Source organism: Gracilinanus agilis, chromosome 4 (genome assembly GCF_016433145.1).
Source record: "Gracilinanus agilis isolate LMUSP501 chromosome 4, AgileGrace, whole genome shotgun sequence".
Taxonomy (NCBI): Eukaryota; Metazoa; Chordata; class Mammalia; order Didelphimorphia; family Didelphidae; genus Gracilinanus; species Gracilinanus agilis.
In genome coordinates this window covers 224723952-224745184 of record NC_058133.1, presented here as the reverse complement: position 1 = coordinate 224745184, position 21233 = coordinate 224723952, and the positions used below count along the sequence as shown (strand labels likewise).

Here is a 21233-nt window from a genome sequence, read left to right as displayed (position 1 = left end):
GGAACAGCAAGGAGGTCAATGTCATTGGATCACAAAATACATGGGGATGAAATATAAAATGACTGGAATGGTAGGAAGGGGGCCAGGATATGAAGGCTTTGAATGCCAAATAGAGGATTTTATATTTGCTCCTAGAGATGATATGGAGCCACAATGGGGTAGGAGATGGAATGGGGAGAGGTGATACTTTTAGACCTTTATTTTAAGAAAATCAATTTGATAGGTGAGTGAAGGATAGACTATCTCAAGGAGACTGAGAAATCTACTTCAATGGTGAGATGTAAGGTGGTAAAGGCCTGCCTGGACCAGAGTTGTGACAGTTTCAGAGGAGAGAAGGGGGGGGGGGGGGGGGCAGATACTAGACATGTTTTCAAAATAGAAATGACAGGACTTTGCAAGTGACTGAATATGGAGGGATATAGAGAGGGTTTAGAACTGATGATGATGCCTAGGTTTAGAAGCCTAGGTGACTGGGAGGATAGTAGCCCCTTCCAAAGTAATAGGGAATTTAGGAGAATAGTAGAGTTTGAAGAGAAAAACCAAAGACTTCAGTTTTGGAAACATTGAGTTTTAAGATGCCTACAGGACACCTAGTTGGCAATACGATATTTCACATTTTCTTTTACTTATTCATTTTTTTGATTTGGTTTTATTATTTCTTGCTGCCTCATGGAGTTATTAGCTTCCCCTAGCCCAATTCTAACTTGAGGAATTATTTTCTTCATTGAAATTCTTTATCTCATTTTATATCTGGCCAATTCCACTTTTTACGGAGTTCTTTTCTTCAGAGTACTTTCGTACATTTTTTTCCATTTGACAAACTGCTTTTTCAGGTGATTTTTGTGCCTCTTTTAACACTTTTATTTTTTAAGGTGTTAATTTCTTAGATTAATTTTAAGGTACTAAATTCTTTGTGACTCCTTTACCAAGCTATTAACTCTTTTTTGTTCATGATTTTCTTCTATCATTCTCATTTCTTTCCCAAATTTTTCTTCTATCACTTTTACTTGATTAAAAAACTTATCCTCAAGACAAAAGAGTGGTAAGGATCTTGAGTGAAAATTGGGCTGAACTTCTGGAGTGGAGGCAGCACCACCCCAAGATTCAGGTTTCATGCTGTTGTTTTCACACCTAGTTCTCAGTTTTCAGTTCTTCAAAGGTAGTATAATCTAATGAGAAGTAGACTCACTGGTCTTCTGCCCTGTGCTGTGGTTTGTGAGTGACTACCTGCAGTTTTTCTTCTCCTGGAACTGTGACCAGGGTCGTTGCCTTTATTAATGCTCCTAGTCACACTGGAATTGCAACTGGTACTAAATATGGGCAATGTAAAATAGTTGTACACCCATTGTCAGGAAAGAGCCTCCTGTAATTTCCTTCTGACCAACTGTCTATAGACTGAGAACACCATCAATTGTCATGCCTCCCCCCCCACTCAATCAACCCAAGGTTTATTGCTGGCTTGCTGGCCTATATTGGACTGGGCATAACAGTCAACTCCACATCCAACCTAGTAAGACATTTCCTGCTGACTTTCTAAATTTTCTTGGAGAGGAACACTTTTTCACTCTGTTCTTTTGTTGATTCTGCCATTTCAGAATTTGCTTTGAGGCATTATTTTAAAGTTATTTGGGGATGAATTTGGAAGAACTCAGGCCTAGACTTCCAGTTAGATATATCTAATAGTTGAAAATGAAAGCCTAGAAGTCTGGAAAGAGGTTACGATACAGAGATCTGAGAATCATCTACACAGAGACAATCTCCATGGGAAATAGTGAAATTATCAAGTGAAATACCATATAGGAAGGAAAGGGCCTACACTAGAATCTTGGGAACACCCATGGTTAGTTAGCATGATTTAAATGAAGATCCAGCAAAGGAGACTAAGAAGGAATTATCACATAGGAAAGAAGAGAGCCAGGACAGAGCCGTGTCATGAAAAGCTACAGAAGAGAATATCAAGGAAAAGGGAGTGATTAACAGTGTTGGCTCTAGATTAATATTCTTTACACAATCTCCCACTATCCTCCTCAGTGACTTGATTTGTCCCTGTTTGGTAGCTATCATCCCATATTTTCTTCCCTTTTGTGGCTAAACTCCCTGTCCACAATTAGTGTCTCCATTTCCTTTTCCCCTTTATTTCTTTATAACTAATTGTAACCTGTCTTCTGATTTCATTTTTCAACTGGAACTCTATGAAGTTACCAATGATCTCTTAGTTGCCAAATCTAATAGCCTCTCCTCAATGTTCATCCTTCTTCTATGCTTTTTCTGACACTGCTAATTACCCCCTTCTTCTTGATACTCTGAACATATCACAATACCCACTAGAGAATAATATTGAAGCCAAACTCTGTTATAAAATATCAATAACAAGATAAGCGAAAGAGGAAAATTAAATTTCAGAAGCTAGAAATGTGAAAACAGGGAATGTCCAAGATAGAAGAAATTTTCCTGGTTCAAGGAACTGCAGAGAATGATGAGAAGTGAAAGGCAGGTTGAATATGGGGATCAAAATTCAGAAATGTTGAAAAAAATATTCCTATAATGCCTGGAACTTTTCAGAACTGGCCACTAACTTTGCCCTGAAAGGTGTGGTACATATAGTTTTACTAAAAATCAGTCTATTATGCAAGAAAATGTACATGTGGACCAAGGGATCCCTACATAAAAGACATTTACATTGAAGATTAAAAACATTGTAGATCACTAAATGCACATTATCATACCGGGTTAACTGCAGAATCTGGATTGATTTGCAATGTATAGATGTCATCTCTTGAGTACTGGAAGAGGCCATAATATGGATTCAGCATTTCATGAGACAAGAGATAAAGCCATTCCCTGAAGAGACAATAAATCTACAATAAATTGTCTAATAAATAAATCCCTTTTAAAGAGTGAATATAGATATACTAACTGTTAGCTATGGAAATTCAAAGGGAATAAAATGAAGTAAGGCACCAAGTAAGGTCACATAAGGTCAGATTTTTAAAACAGACTACTGAGTATGGTGAATTTTTTGAATTTAAAATACTAGTACATTTTCATTTCTTCTGGGAATTTTTCTCCAAATTAGTTATTTCAGAATAAAATCATAATCATAACAACAACATTTATGTATGCCAGGCACTGCACTAAGTACTTTATGAACATTCTCTCATTTGATCAACACAACAATTTTGTGAAGTAGGTGCTATCATTATCCCCATTATATAGCTATACTGTGTACCTGAAAAGATCATACGCTTATTTAGTATTGCAGTCCAACATTTTGACTGCTTATTACTATTTTAAAGTTTCAACTACTGAACAACTCAGCAATGAATGATATAAAAATTTAATGGAAGATATCACCTCACTCAGAATATTTCATACTTTTCTCATAACTTTCTTTACTCTGACCATTTATTTATTAAGGATTTACACACACACACAAGCGCGCGCACGCACACACAAAACATTAGACTATAAGTCATATAAACTAAGGTATTCTAAGGTACGTTCATTACTATTTGATATGTTTTTGGGAAAAGCAAATTTTACAAATATGATTTTTCTTTTTCATTTTGATAGTGGTTTTTTAATCTTATTTTTAAAAGAAAATCTAAGCACTTCAATGTGGATTTTTTGGGGTTTCAAAATCTCCAATTACATTTCATAGATTCTTATTACAATGAACAAAGATGGAATAACTCACATAATTAAATCTCCTGAATGTAGTCTTTAAAAAAAGCAATGTATATATAACCCATTTTGTTTGCCCTAATCCTGCAATTCTTTCAAAATGAAGGCTGTAGCCTTAGATGAGTACGACTCACTAATATTGGTATTAGGAAACTCTGGAGGACTCTGTTCACCTAGCTCAAATCAGCAGCTTAGAAACCATTTGTAAGCTAAGAAGTAAACAGAATCCATACATACCAAGAGGTAAGTAGAATCCTTCTCATATATGAGAAGTTATGATGGTTCTATCAAGACTCTCCAGACAGGAGAGGACCAACAGTAATAACCCCAGAAACTGCATGGGCTGTACTAATAACTATGGAATGTGATACTATCAGAGGAAACCATATAAAAGAGTGGTCAGGAGTTGAATTATGTCACCCACCTCTCCTTCATAACAAATTTGAAAAAAAAAGTTTTAAAAAAGAATTAGTGTTTAACATAATTTATTTCTGGAGCAGATTCTTAGTGAGGATAGATGCACTTTTAATTTGAGCTAAGAGGCTGGGATGGGAGAGAAGGAGAAAGGGGTAGAGAAGTGAGTAACAATCAACAGAGGAAAAGAGGTCAGACTTGAGAGAAATTATCATTTGTTTAGGCGTAGAATACGATGTTGGTTAATAACTAGTCTAATTCTTTAATTTTACAAATGGGGACAGTGGGATCCAAAGAGGTGAAATAACTTGCCCAAGTTGACACAACTAGTTAGCAACATACCCCAAGCTAGGTAGCATAGTGGAGTGCCAGGCCTGGAGTTAGGGAGACCTGAGTTCAAATTTAGTTGCAAACACTTAGCAGCTGTGTGACCCTGGGCAAGTCATTTCATACTGTTTGCCTTAGTTTCCTCATCTGTAAAATGAACTAGAAAGAGAAAGAAATGATAAAATCATTCCAAGTATCTTTGCCAAGAAAACCCCTAATGGGGTCATAAAATATTGAGCAGGACTGAAACAAATTAATGGCTATGACAAATTCCTCACCTTGCAACCCCTCCATAATCAAGGCCTTCTTCTCCACGAAATTTGATCATTAATCGTTTCCACAGGTCTTTTGGTCTCATTTTCATGACTTGTCTGTATGATTCCTGAAATAATTCATTTTAACCAATATATGTTATTTACATATTTATTTTTATATTATGTATAATTTTATTGAAACCAAGTCACTAAAAATGTCGTTCAATTGAGCACCATTTCTTTAATTTTATTTAATTAATTGATTTAGAATATTTTCCCATGGTTACATGATTCATGGTCTTTCCCTCCCCCGTAGCCAACAATTAATTCTACTGGGTTTTACATATGTATAATTGATACACTTAAAACTAATTGTCAATCACTATTAAAACAGAAAAGATTTAAAGTTTCTTAGAATACTGAGCAATCTATCTACAGCTTCTTATATGGAGAAATGAGGAAAATATACATGGTTTTGTCTTTACAAATCATAAAAAAAAAAAAAAAAAAAAAAAAAAACCATAAAATTGGATGTAGGGAGAAATGACTTCAAGAATCTTTCCTAATCTAAGCTTTGCCCATGGCCTATATCACTAAAAGGCATATACTATATCATATAGTTCACACAGGTATTTTCCTTAATAATAACTGAAATTCTTTTTAAGAGGCAGAATCAGAGGATGTTAGAATTAGGAGAGATTTTTAAATTACCTATCCCAAGCTCCACATTTATTAATATAGAAATAGATCCAGAAGAAGTCTGAACACCAAAAGAGCAAAAGGGAGGGAGAAAATGAATGACCCCCCCCCCCGCCTCCCAATTGAAACCAATTTTCTATCAGTTCACATAATCCACCCAAGTCCAATTTTGAGGAGGTTATAAGTCATCACCAACTTCCTCCATCCCCAATTAGATAAAAGAGTCTTGAATATATGATGGTGGTTACTACTTCAGGATAGTTATTTTATTACTTAAGATTTCTCTCTGAAAAAACTTGACTGAACAAGGACAAAGTATCTTCTTAAAAATAAAATAGAGATGCACCATTCTAACAATCCCAAGATTTGATAGTGATGGCAATTTGAAGTGACACTGGTCACCATATATAGATATAAGTAATCATTCATAATGATAACAGAAATGGTTACCATATATACATAATGATATAAATGCTCGTATATATACATATAGCTATATGATGATATAAATGGTTTCCATCTATATACCATCTTCATATCATCTATAAATTATAACATGGAGATGTAGCTAAAGAGAGAGATAGAGATAGAGATGATGGCCATTTATATAATAATAATTTTGCCTGCAATTGTTTTGGGCAATGTATCATTGCTTATTCTTTCGCCCTAATTAACAATGCTAAGGTTAGAGAAAGGCAGCTCCTATAGAAGAAAGAAACCTGATTCCTTCCAAGCAGTATCAAGAGGAAAGGAAAGTCACCTCACTCTCAGTCTTATCAGACACAAGACCCTCTAGCAAATACACTTTGAATAGCCTATAGTACATATATATGTGTGTATACATATGTGTATGTACACACACACACACACACACACACACACACACACACACACACACACACACACACACTATACCTATATAGTTACTACCATACACAAGTATGTGGGAGGGAGAGAGGAAGGGAATAAGGCTAGAAATCTATCTCATGGTCAATCAAAAATACTAGGAAGACTGTTAATGTGAAAAGGCCAACAAAAAAGGCCTGCCTTTTTTGGAAAGGGACATGAAGTATAGGTAGTAGTTTAAAACCTTGGCTCCCAATGTTCAAAATATATGGGCAACATAAAGAAAATTCTTTTTCATCTCTTCTGTTCTCCCTTTTTAGTAAAAAAATTATCTATGAAAAGGTGATAAAATTATGAAAATAAGTAAGGTAGATGTTACATAGATATTAATGGTATTGCCCCTCTCTTTCATTGTGTTTTTTTCACTGTTTTTTAAAAATTTTAACAAGATAAAAGTTTTTTAAAGGCAGCAAAGTAGTTTGCTTAAATTGACATTTTGTTTATTCAATAACAAAGAGATGGATAAAGAAAAGATTTTACAAATGAAAAAAGAAATAAGCTACCAGGACTAAAGCCAGTATTCATTAATATAACAAATATAGCTATCATAAGCCTGGAAGGAGATTGTTTATATCCACTCTATCTAATGGTCTATTTGTGAAGTAATCACATAAAAATTCTTAAGCAAACACTTAAGAATTTTAACAGACATTTTCCCTGTAAAGTTTCTTGTTACTTTAGAATAGCATAATATTCAGGTAGAACAGGCATTTTTATCTTGTAAGCCCTTAGCTCTAAAAAAATATACAGATAACACATAATAAAGTTGAACATAGATTAATCACATTTATATACATATGGGCAAGAAATTAATGAATGTTTGGTAAATGCATTCAAATACTGGTGAAACTGATTCAATTATAACATCTTTACTTTTCTTATAACAAAAATAAACCATAATCTATCCCTAGAAAATAGAAGGAATTCTAATAGCCAAAGAAGTGTGTGTGTGTGTGTGTGTGTGTGTGTGTGTGTGTGTGTGTGTGTGTGATTATCTTTAGGTTTAGATCACTCTTTATTCAGATTACCTCAAAAATTTCCTCTCTGGAGACTTCAATGCGACAGTGGCCAGCTTGAGGCTGCTGCTGAGAAAGTTCCTGCCTCAAAATTTTTAGCTTTTGAACCAGGTCTCGCTTATACCTTGGAACTGTCAGACCTTCTGCCTCATCTGAGTACAAGGGTACCACCTGCTGCTGTTGTCCTTTCAACTGGTTCTGACGGCTAGAATAAATATGAAGATTCTTAATTAAGTCACAGGATCACCACTCAAAGTTTATATGAAGAATTCCAAAAAAGTTATTCTTACCATTAAATGTTTTGTAATTAAGCATGATTTCAGTTGCAGTATTTTGGATCACTTCTCACTCATGTAAAAGGATTTTAGTCAAATGACTAATAAAGATTTTTTAAAATAAACATTAAATTTCTATCTTTGGGGGACCATGAACAATAGGATTTAATTTCTATTAGTATTATTTTATAAATATGTAAGAGGCTACCATACTATGTTACAAAATATGAAGATTTAAGACATCTGCCAACAATAAATTTTCTCAGATACCATTTCCATATTTCTACATAAGTTTTATATTTCTCCATTTAAAAAAAATCATGAACACACCAAATGGTACATATTTAATCTAGAATCTCAATCACCTGTTTTAATGGTTAATCTGAAAGAGACTAATAAACTCATGAAAACAAAATTGTATTAACAGTGTGGCAGGGAAACGAGCTTTTATACCAGAACAGTCTTGGTCCACAGGAATTTAGGGAGTTCACAGTCAAGTAATTAAAAGCATGAAAAAATGAGCATTAAATAATTCAGAAAAGAAATCAAAATCTAACTTCTGACTACAGAAATATATTAAGTCCACTGCAAATGAATGATGACATTCCCCAACCATACTAAAAGTGTATGCATTTACTGTAAGCAGCAAAATTTTACATGAAATTTTCAGAGAAATTGTCTAATAATAAATTGTGGCCAGAAATGTGGAAAAATAACAATTAAAAAATTACCATATTACAAAACTACCTGAAATGAAGTAACAGTGATGCCTAGTTCCAGAAATAAACAAAATCCATATTTAACATATTGCCCTGTTGGTTGTGATCTATTCACTTAGTGTCAAGTTAATTTCAAGATAAATTTGCTCAGAAAAGAGCACTGTAGATTATTCCAATAATAAACAAAAGTTAAAATGTGATATATCTTGATATTTATAACACCTTTTCTTCTTATATTGTATAATAGTAATGTTAAGTGTTTCTACAAAGTGTTTTATGCCTGAATAAGAGCCTGAAAGAGCTCTTAAAATAAAAATATTCATCTGATCTACATTACTGTTGCAAATGTTACCTCAGTTACATCAAATGATACTATTTTAAAATAGGAACAAGCACAAAATTTACCTGACAAAAACGTTCCTCATATGGTAAGAATTTACAACTCTTTTCCTTATTGAATTCCTAGCCAAATATGCTGTAGATATGGTGAGCTATATAGTATATAGTTAATACTAGTAAACATAGTATATATACTATACAGCATAGAGTAAAAAGCTAAAGTGAGCTTTAAAAAATATATCTGGATAAAATATAACTTCTCTTAATGGAATATTTTAAAAATTAATTTGCAGGTTTTTCTAGTCTCATGCAAGTATAATGTTTTCTTTAAGAAAAAAATCACTTTCCATATATTGGGTCTAGTATAATATAAACATAAACATTAGAGTCAATTTGTGTGTGTGTGTGTGTGTGTATGTGTGTGTGTAAAGATGGAGATTTGTCTAATGACTGGGTCGAATTTCTAAAATCCTTTCCTAATGAAAGACAGATGTACAAATGAAAAGTGTAAGCATGTGGTTGCAGCTTGCAATTCAAAGGCTTTTCAACTAGTAAAATAAAATAGAACAATTATATTTTCATAACAAAACCTATTTCCTATGTAACCATTCATAAAATTTTCCAACCAAGCAATGCTGGCAATGTACTGGACTTTACCTAAGGCTGTAAATCAAATGAAAAATCAAACCTATAATTATTTCATATTATACACATTATGACAGAGAAAATGAAACTCAAAATTCATATCCTATCTACTCTATACATTTTAATTATAATATGAATACAAATTTTTTCACAATGTAACATTAAAAAGAGAGAGGAAGACTTACATAGAATGAAAAGAATGAGGCCCAGAGATGACTAATTTTTTGGTAAATTAAGAACAACCTCAGGGATAGGAAAAAAGAAACTGAAACAGGGAGGCAAACAGTCATTCACAGGTTCTCTCTAAAGTAAATTATACTATATCTGCAGAGATTTTCTAAGGCAGGAAACCCTTAAAATTTGGTTCTTCCACACCTTTGTATGAAGGTCACTGTATCCCAAAACCAAAATCTCACTTTTTGTTTCTCAATATTGCAACAATTTCAGTAGCTAAAATACCACTAAAGAAATCCACATATCAGATATATGCCCATTCCACTGTTTTCTAATCATTCTAGTTCTCATTATTTGTCCCATTACACATTAAACCTGATCACATTTCCTAAGGTGAAAGAATAAGATTAGTTACATAAAAATATTGAAAAATTCTTAGGATAACTAGACCTATTGATAACTATGGTTTTAAAAAAATTAAAAACCTTTTGGATTTCGATATATCACTTGGGGGAAAAAATAGATAATACATTTTTGACACTATTAATGATATATGGTACAGTTTCTAATCACAGAACACCATAAATCATCAAAGACTCAGAATTACAAATAATTCAAAGGGCAATGGAGAGAAGAATATAACAGGTTATATTTTATCTATGATGACTTGCATACAAAAAATGGCATAAAAGGCAATATCAAAGAAATATATATTATTAAAGGTGATAGGTAAGTCATGTAATAAGGAGTAATAAATTGATAGCTCAAATGCTGCCCTTGTACTCATAAAATATTAAGATCCAGAGAAAAGTCTCCATCGTGTTTGGTAGATACTCTACAGAGGATTTATGGGAAAATCAGAGCCAAAACCACAGAGTATGAGAAAGTAAGGAGAGAATACTCATATTAAAATCACAAATCCACAACACCAAAAACAGGCATTCAACTGAAATCACTTTCTCCAAATCTTGGTCTCTTAAATCTTAAATATGAAATCCAAGGGCCTTTTAAAAATCCCTATCCTTCCTATCCTCTCAGCAGCATCTGCTAACCATATTTTCTTCCTAAATATTCTCCTCCCTGGATATTTGTAATACTATTCATTCTCTCTTGCTTTTCCTTCAACCTGCTTAGTGCTTAGTCATTTTTGCTAGATCATTATTGAATCCATTCCCAAATTCTGGGTGTACACTAATGCACTATTCTAGTTCTCTCTCCTCTTTTCTCTCCATATTCTCTTTTAGTATATTTATCAGCTAATGTTTATTTAATTATTATTTCTATGTTAATGACTCCTGGATCTACATATCCAGCACTACTCTCTGTCCTCCAGCTACCTTTAGGAAATTTCAAAGCAATTTAAACTGCCCTACCCCTCTTCCAAATTTTGCCATTTATTGCATTTAGAATGCAACATCATCCCTCCAATAATTCAGATTTAGAACCTCAAAATCATCCTCAATTGCTCACTCAATCATCCTAGACCAACCCAGATGTAAGATCAAGTCAGTAAGCATTTATTAAGGGCTTACTATGTGCCACAAGGCATAGTGTTAAATGCTGGGAACACATAAATTGATGGAAAAAAGAAAGACAGTACCTGCCCTCACAGAGCTTATATTGTAATAGGAGAAGACCACACATGAATGGAAGCTGAAGGAGCTGTTCCCATACCTTGCACTTCTTTTCTGCATGGTGGAGAAAGAAGTCCAGAAAGTCAGAAGCAAAACCCAGAGAGGAATGAAGTTTAGTAAACATCACATATCCAATAAACAACCAGAGTATTACTGATTCTACTCGTTCCTCTGTTCAAGAAACTCCAGAGGCAGATCAAATATAAACTCCTTTCTTTTCTATTTAAAATCCTTTACAAAACCTTGATTTAAGATGCCTTTAAGGTCTATTAAACCTTACTCCTCATCAAAGTTTAGCCAAACTGGCTTTCAAATAGTTTACCTAAATGACATTCCATCTCCTGATCTCATGTTTTTGCACGTTCACTCCTTTCTTCAGATCAGCCTCTGGGAATCCAGTTTCTTTCAATGTTCAGCTCAAATATTACCTTCTACATGAGGCTTTTTCTGGTCTTCCAAGCTACTACCAGTGCCTTCTACTCAAATATGATCTTGTATTTATATTGTGCTTATATTTATGTGTATTTATTTTGTCACTTGAGAGAATATAAGCTCCTTGTGGACAGGGATCGTTTCATTTTCATATTTATATCCTAAGCACTAGCCCAGTGTTTGGACCACAGCAAGAACTTAATAAATGTTTATTAAAATATATTGAAAAGTGCTTAACCAAAGCCCCTGGCATTTATATAATTTTTTATCTTAAATTTTTTTCATATGCACTAACTCTTTTAATCTTTATCCTATCATGGGATTGCTGAATGACAACTTGATAGATGAAAAAAATAAAAAAAACTCAACACATGGCCAATATTTGACACCCAAAACTAGAACCCTGACCTCTTGACTCTGGAACCAGGGCTATTCATTCTAACAGCACTTTAATATTTAAGTTAAGAACAGTCAAAAAAGACCTAGGCTGATTAATGGGAATTTATATGTTCCTTTGTCTTCCCTCAAGTACAATTTCCATTTGAAAAACAGAAAAAAAGAACCTCTGCTAGTCAACCAATTTAATTCTTTCAAACCTCAGGGATCTTATAATTCTATTAATAGTCTCAAAAAATTAAATAAATAATGATGAGCCATGTTAAGTAAAAAGAGACACCAAAGCCTCAAAGAACCAACAAATACATCAACAGAAACAATAGTATAAGCTCCTCCATATTTACCTGGTTATCTATCCATTTCTCACTAAGGATGGCAGCATTCTATAACATCAAAGCAAATAATTCATTGTTGATGAGAGGAAGAGATTATTTTTAAATATTGAGTTTAAAACTACCACGTACACACACACACTACTGCATTTCTATTAAACTTTGTTTAAAGATAACATAGATTAGTTAAGCCACACAATGAAAATCACACACTTGATCCTTTTTGGGTGTGGAATTTAATCCATTATTGCTAATGAAACTTACTTTAAAACTAAATGCAAGTTAGCTGATAGCCGAGGATCTGTAAACTGTGTTGTTCTGTTGTTATGGTCAACAAAATAAACTCTGCCTGTTGCTGTATTTCTAATTTCCCATCCAGGAGGCAGTGGACCAAGCTCTTCACAATTGATGTTGCTAAGATCTCTGCAAAAACAAATATAAAATGAAAAATACCTCAGCATTTTGCCTTAGCTAACCAAATGTGAACAAAGCAAACTAATTTCATGAATTCTGAGGGAATATATTGCTTCATAAACTTCATTTATTTAACTGGAATTTTTAATTCCCTGGTATCAAACAGATACAACAAGCAACATCTGACAAATATAATCGAGAAAAGCTCTTCCCACATAATCAGCATTTTTACTACATTAATGAGACTTAAAAGTTTTATTGATGACTTGTCTTTATATTAGTCATTTCCCAAACCCACTCGAGTTTAAAAATTCCTTGTGATAAATAAAACTAATCAAAACATCTAAAACAAAGACTCTGTCAAGGTATACAATATACAATATACAATAGACTTCCACAAGATGAACACAATACTGATTTAAGACATATATATACCTAAAACCATCAACAAGCATCATATGCAATGGGGATAAATTAGAAGCCTGAATTAGAAAAAACTATAACAAAGTTCATTTGGAATATAACAAAAGATCAAGAATATCAAGGGAAATAATGAAAAAAAAATGTGAAGGAAGGTGGCCTAGCAGTACCAGATATTAAACTATACTATAAAGTCACTGGCCCAGGCATAATTATCTGCTTCCCCAAAATATCTGTTACTATCAACATAACACACCCACTTTGGGAATCACTGATCTAGATTATCATATAAGGAATTGATCCAAATATATAAGACTAAAAGTCATTCTCCAATTTAAAAAATAGTGAAAGGTTAATAAGAGGTAATTCTCAAGAGAAAAATAAGCAAATAAAAACCATATAAAAATGTTCAATTATTAATAACAAGATGAATACAAATTAAATAATTGAGGCTATCAGACAGCAAAGATGACAACTGCTAGAGCAACTATGGAAGGACAGGTACATTAATGAGCAGTAAAGTGGTAAAGCTATTCTGACAACTGTGCATGTCTTGCTTTAATTCACTAAGCTAAGAATCAATATGAATGAAAATATTTACAGTAGCACTTTTTATGTTGTAGAAAAGAATCAGAAACAAAGTGGGTAAATACCAACCGTGAAATAAATGAACAAAATGTTGCATATGAGTATAATAGAATATTACTGAGTCATATGGGATAACCAAACAGATAAATAGAGAAACCTGGGAAGTCTTTTATGAACTGAGACAAAGGGAAATGAGCAGAACAAAGGAACAATTTATATAGTGATTACAAAGTAAAGGAAAACAATTGTGAAATACCTAAGAAATTGAACAATGACCAGTCATGCTCCCCTGAGAACTGATAATAAATCATGCTTTCCACTTCTTAGAAGACCAATGATAAGACTAGTGGTAACAAATGAGATACATGTTTTCAACCATGGCCAATATGTGTATTTATTCAACCATACTTACTAATTATAAAATTACAACGGGAAGGGGAGAGGGGAACAGAATTTGTAAAAGGATTGGTGTAGTGAATATTATATTTTAAAATGGAAGAAAAAGAAAATAACATTAATGCATGTTTTAAAATCAAAAGGAGAGAAGAAAATTTAGAAGGGGATACTAATAAGGAAACAGTGGTAGAACTACCACAGTATATTTAATATATTCTTTTTTTAAAGCTATACATGACAGAATTGTGGTTTTACAATTTTTAAAAAGATGTCATCATGTCAAACTAACCTTAATTTTTTTACAAGTTTATTAAACCTGTAGATCATGATAATGCTGCAAATATAAATGAACTAGATTTTTAGGAGAACATTTGATAAAGTACAACACAAAAATAAAATTGGGGCAGTTAGGTAGCACAGTGGATAGAGACACAGGCCTAGAGACAAAAGGACCTGGGTTCAAAAATCTAGACCTCAAACACTTCCTAGTTGTGTCATCCTGAGGAAGTCACTTAAACTCAATTGCCTAGCCTTTACCACTTTTCTGCCTTAGAATTGATATTTAGTATTGATTCCAAGCAGAAGTAAGGGTTTTTTTGTGTTTTTTTTTTTAAACCTTTAACTTCTGTGTATTGGCTCCTAGGTGGAAGAGAGGTAAGGGTGGGAAATGGGGGTCAAGTGACTTGCCTAGGGTCACACAGCTGGGAAGTGTCTTGAGGCCAGATTTGAACCTAGGACCTCCTATCTCTAGGCCTGACTCTCAATCCACTGAGCTACCCAGCTGCCCCGTAAGGGTTTTCAAAAAAACAAAAATAAATAAAATTAGCTTGATTATTTCACAGGTGGAAGAGTCCTAAAAATTAGAACTGGACTCTAAAGTGAAATGGGCTGCCCTGGTACATGGTGGCATCCCTGTCAGCAGTAGACAACTACTAAAATCTTTTCCAACTCTAAATTCTCTGCTTTTAAATATTTATAGCCATGCTCTTTGTGGTGGCAAAAAATTAGAAAATGAGGGGATGCCCTTTGATTGGGGAATGGCTAAACAAATTGTGGAATCTATAAAGAAATTGTGACTATTGTGCTATAAAAGAATAATGAACTGGAGAACTTTCATGTGAACTGGAACAACCTTCGAGAACTGATGCAGAGTGAAAAGAGCAGAACCAGGTGAACCTTATACACAGAGATGGATACAATGTGGTACAATTGAATGTGATGGACTTCTCTACTAGCAGCAATGCAATAATCTAGGACAATTCTGAGGGATTTATGAGAAAGAACATTATTCACACCCAGAGAAAGAACTGTGGGAGCATAAACAGAAGAAAAACTGCTTGATCACATGGGTCAATGGGGATATGATTGGGGATGTAGACTCTAAACAATCACTCTAGTGCAAAGATTAATAAAATGGAAACAGGTCTTGATCAATGACACATGTAAAACCCAGTGGAACTGCTCATTGGCTATGGGAGGGGGATGGGAGGAGGAGAGGGAAAGAACATGAATCATGTAACCATGGAAAAATAGTCTAAATCAATTAATTACATAAAATTTAAAAAATAATAAATTTTCTGCTTCTGTGATATCATTTTTTTCCTTCTTGCTATTTCATTGGTCCAATCCCTTTTATAGTCACACCACATACATGGTAATATATTTTACACCTTAAGCACATAATTTGTTATATGCTATTAGCATACAGCCAACAGGCATCTCTACATTGCCCTTTGAGCAATTTTGATTCTTTGCCAAATAATATCACTGGAAGAATATTGCTATCAAAAGCATGATATTTTGCTTCAGGAAAGATGTTTGGCAATCATTGAAAGCAGTGAGCAACTTCAAAAATGAAACTTTTCCTTCTCATGGAGATAACTAGTAACTCAGTGGATAGAGGACTGGGATTGGAGTCAGGAAGACCTTAGTTCAAATCCAGCCTCAGACAGTTACTAGTGGTGTGATTTTGGGTAAGTCACTTGATTTGCTTATCTCAGTCCCCTCAACTGTAAAATGGAAAGAATAGTATCTACTACACAGGACTGCTATAAAGGTCAAATGAAATAATATTTGTAAAAGTGTCTAGTATGGTATGCCTGGCACATAGCAGGTACTACAGAAATGCATATTTTCTTCCCTTCCCCTCCTTTGCAGTTTAGGTTTTAGTTCACTGTCTACCTTTAGTGTCTATTCAAACTTTATGTATTGACCAAGAAGATATCATTCATACCTTCTTAAGATGAATGAATGAAAAGTAGCTATTACACACAAAACATTATGTTAAACTCCAAAAAGCAGCTTATACAATAAAACTTTATAGTTATATTTTTAACTTGAAAAATTATTTTTAAAAGTGTTTTACATTAATCTCACTTGAGCCTTATTCTGACATAGGAAGGGCAAGTAATAGTATTCCCAGTTTAAAGACATAGAAATTCAGGTTTCTGGTTTCACATTCACCAATTTTGGTAGTTCAAATCACAGATGGAAGATACTTTAACAGTGATTCCGAAAGTGGGCGCTACCACCCCCTGGTGGATGCTGCAGCGATCCAGGGAAAAGGTGATGGCCATAGGTGCATTTATATTTCCTATTAATTACTATTAAAATTTTTTTAAAAATTAATTTCCAGGAGGCTAAGTAATATTTTTTCTGGAAAGGGGGCAGTAGGCCAAAAAAGTTTGTGAACCACTGCTAGAGGAAATGAGGTAGGGGACTTGCCCAAGGACAAAGTATTAAGTAGTACACACAGGATTTGAACCCAGTCATAACTCTGATTCTAAATGTAGCCCTTTTGCCAATAATACACCATGGGGAAAAGAACACATAGCTACCAAAATTCTCCTGTCAAAACCTTTATTAACTTTCATTTTTATTCAGAACTTAAGCTGTATGAACCATTTTTCTTTAAACCTTTACCTTCTATTTTACCCAGAGTCACACAGCTAGGAAGAGTCTGAGGCCAGATTTACATACCATTTTTTAAAAAAATAATATGCACTTAGATTAAGATTCAACACATATTTAGAGACTATTTCTTAATTTCCATACATGCTGAAAGACAAAAAGAATTTAATTTTCTCTGCTTAACTTTTTAACTTACTGATTCACTGACATAATTATTAGCCTTCACATTGATGAACCAGACTGGTAGGACCCAGAAATCTCCTTTCTTAATTTTCCTATTAAAACTTATTTCTAACACCCAATGTTGTGTACTTTAGTGACCAAATTCTATATTAGATGGAATAAATAAATAAAATTCTTCTTGCTGAAGTCTTATTTTCCAGTTGGTGAATTTGGTAGTTTTGGAATAGTTAACATGCTCTCCTGCATGTTATACTTGACTATATCCAGTACATTCAGTATGCAATTTTCATAAACAACCTATCTGAGAAATAAAGGCAAATGACAAGTTACCTCAAATCAGCTAGTCACAGATATTCTTAGAAATATAGACTGTTACACTATTAGACACCCCCCCCATTGTGGGTCCCAAGCCAATATATATTCATATAGCCCTTTATGATTTACAAAGTGCCTTCTTCACAACAACCTGATCAAGAAGAAAAAGAATAATTATTTCCATTTTAAAGATCAGAAATATGAAGTACTTTGTCCATGGTTATATAGCTTACGAGGATGAAAAAGCTCAGATTTTAATTTAGTGGTCATGCTTCAAGTCCCCTTTCTTTCTCCATCACCTGTTCTATTTTTCAGTGTTATCATGGAAATAGGATAAGGACTTGTGATTTCACTGATATAGGGAAGTGCCCAATGAGAAAACTTCTTCTAACAATGCAGATCAACACCTTCCCTAGAATTTATAGTCTTAGAAAGTTGCCTAGGGCACTAAAAAAATTAAGTGACTTGCCCAAAGTCATACAGCCAGTACCTGTCCAAGGTAGAACTTGAACCTAGGTCTTTAAGAATTTGAAGCCAATTCTCACTACACCATTTTGCCTCTGGCTGGAATACCTTACTTAACAAATATTCTCATGCCATTCATATCTAATATAAAAATGCCTATACTTCAAGCATGTGCATGGGCATATTAGTTAAAGCATCTCTCGTCCAATATCTCTTTTTCTCATAGCCAAATTTCATTAACAGTTCTCTCTTATTATTATTTTTCTTTGGTTCATTTCTCAAATCCCTGCAATTAGTTTCCTATCTATCATTCAATTGGAGCAGCTAAGTGGCACAGCAACAGGCCTACAGTCAGGAAGACCTGGATTGAAATTCAGCATCAGACACGTATTAGCTGTGGGACCCTAGGCAAGTCACTTAACGCTGTTTGCCTCAGTTTCCTCATATGTAAAATGGGCTGGAGACCATTCCAGTGATATCTTTGCCAAGAAAACCCAAAATGGGGTAGACATAGAGGTAGGCACAACTGAAAAGACTGAACAAGAGCAGCAATATTAAATTGATATTGCTCTTTCCAATACTATCAATAATCTCTTAAATGCCAAATTCAATAGCCTTTTCTTGGCTTCTCTAAAGCATTCAACATGTTGACCATCCTCAGTACCTTCATACTCTCTCTTCCCTGGGTTTTTTTTTAAAAACCCTTAACTTCTGTGTATTGGCTCCTAGGTGGAAGAAGAGTGGTAAGGGTGGGCAATGGGGGGGGGGGGGTCAAGTGACTTGCCCAGGGTCCCACAGCTGGGAAGTATCTGAGGCCAGATTTGAACCTAGGACCTCCCATCACTAGGCCTGACTCTCAATCCACTGAGCTACCCAGCTGTCCCCCCTCCCCCCCAGTTTTCTTGATAATGCTTTCTTGTTTCTCTTCCTGCCTAAATCATCAATCATATCAATCATACATCAACTGTAGATGTACCCTAAAATTCTATCCTAGACTTTCTTTTCTCTATATTCTCCCCTCAGTGACTTCAATATCTAATATTTAATTCATCATATCTATTCATTTGAATACCAGACCCATATATCTAGCATGAAGCTCTAGTTTGAGCTCCAGTTGTGAATCTCCAACTATTAGACACATCAAACTGGATATCCCATAGGCATCTCAAACTCAACCTGTCGAAAAGAGAACTCATTTATTTTCCCTCCAAACCCATCTCCTGAACATTTTTTCTGTTAAAATGTGACTATCCTTCCAGTTAGCTAAGTTCTCAATCAGAGTCATCCTAAACATTTCATTCTCTATATATAACCTCTGTTGTAAAGCCTTGTTCATTCTACTTCCACAATATTTCTGATATATGTCCCCTTCTCTCCATTTACAATGACCACAGTAATTCAAGTTCTCATCATTTTTTGCCTTGGGTATTACAATATCTTCCTAATTGGTCTTCTTGTCTCAAATCTTTTTATTCTCCAAACCATTTATCACAAAATCATCTAATAAGTTAGTGTTCCTAAAAGACAGATTGGAAAATATCAATCCCCTGATCAATTATTTCCAGGGTCTATTATCTCTTAAGATTAAAAAAGATTTCCTCTCATATTTAAAGCCCTTCAAAACATGGCTACAGACTGAGATAGCTGATATGAGGCTTCATTCTCCAACTATTATTTTAAGTCTCCAGGTGATCCCATGAAAATTCCATCATTTCCTTACATGATCCCCAAATGGGTGTTGTTTCTATTTGCTACCGTGGCCGTGAAAGTCCACTCAAGAATGTTGAAAATCATACTTGTTTCAGGCCTCCTGCATTGGCCCATAAAGGCTAATTTGGCTCTGCCACATGGTTTTGATTCCCAGGGCCCTGAGAAGCACATGGTGAAATAAAAGTACTTTTGGAGCTTCTTTTGGTTCTCTTATATTATGAGCAATTATGACTTACATTAGTTAAACCACTATATAAAAATATCATAATCAAAGTCAATGTCATTTTTGTTGCTCACTTCCTATTTTTATCATTAAATACTAGTTTAAATAATTATAGATAAAATTATTTGTTTCAATTATATGTTAGAACTTTTCCTTATCATCCTTTTTTGTTTTCTACTTATTCTAAACTTTGAAATGGGAGAAATAGAATTCTTTTCCTGTCTTTCATTATTTAAAGCATTAAGAAATAGTCTCTAAATTTCTCTTCAAACTTAAGACTCCAACATCAGAAGCTGGTGTTGGTGGAGTTAATATATACAAGATATTTAAATCAGACAAAAACTACATCAATATGGGGGGCAGCTGGGTAGCTCAGTGGATTGAGAGCCAAACCTAGAGACGGGAGGTCCTAGGTTCAAATCTGGCCTCAGACACTTCCCAGCTGTGTGACCCTGGGCAAGTCACTTGACCCCCATTGCCTACCCTTACACCACTCTTCCACCTATAAGTCAATACACATAATTTAAGGGTTTAAAAAAAAAACTACATCAATAACAAGACTTTTGCTATCTCTAAAAATATAAGCCATTTCATTTTGCATACTTAATACAAACATGTAAAACCAAGACCTATTTCAATGTAGAAGTAGTCAAAAGATACAAACAAGCAGTTTTCAAAAGAAAAACAATCTTATTATTATAAATATTTAAAAGATTTTCCCAAATCACTAGTACTAATATAAATGCAAAACAAAACAATGTGAAGGATTCACATTCCAACCAGAAAATTCACCAAGAAATGAGGAAAAGTCTCATATAAATAAAAGTGTTCATAATAGTAATTTTTGTAGTGGCCAAGGTCTGGAAGAAGCAAGGTAAATTTCCCTCAATTAGAGAATAGTTAAACAAAGGTTCTTTTATGAATATAACAGAATAGTACTACACTGTAAAGAAAGAGATTACTCTTACATATGTATATGAAGCATTCTGAGATAAATGGGAATTTATATGAACTGATGTTGAGGGAAGTATTTTAGACCAAAAAAATAATAAACACAGTGACTACATACCACACAGTAGGAGGAAAAAAAAAATCAAAGACAAAATGGAAAGATATGACTGATATTTAGTCTGGTTTTGCTGAATTGATGGTTTATTCTATTTTAATTCTTTATTTTAAATGATATTTTGATATGATTTATTCAGAAATGAAGATAATATAAAAATAAATAATAACAATTTAAAGGGAAGAAAGAAAAACAACACTAAAAGAATTGAGAACTCTGAGCAATTTAGGGACCAATCATGATTCTGATCATACATACCTCCTCCCTATCAACAGAGAAGTCATGACTACAAGTGCC

At 33.9% G+C, this 21233-nt stretch overlaps 1 protein-coding gene across 1 annotated transcript in view; it reads right to left on the bottom strand.

The window, feature by feature from the left end:
• SMURF2 (SMAD specific E3 ubiquitin protein ligase 2) overlaps positions 1-21233 on the bottom strand; it is a 79467-nt gene that overhangs the window by 12801 nt on the left and 45433 nt on the right. The window contains exons 10-13 of the mRNA XM_044675161.1: positions 12511-12669; positions 7313-7505; positions 4704-4807; positions 2727-2841 (exon numbers count right to left, since the gene is read on the bottom strand). Of these exons, the coding sequence (XP_044531096.1) occupies positions 2727-2841; positions 4704-4807; positions 7313-7505; positions 12511-12669 (571 nt within the window). The remainder of the gene's footprint in view (positions 1-2726; positions 2842-4703; positions 4808-7312; positions 7506-12510; positions 12670-21233) is intronic.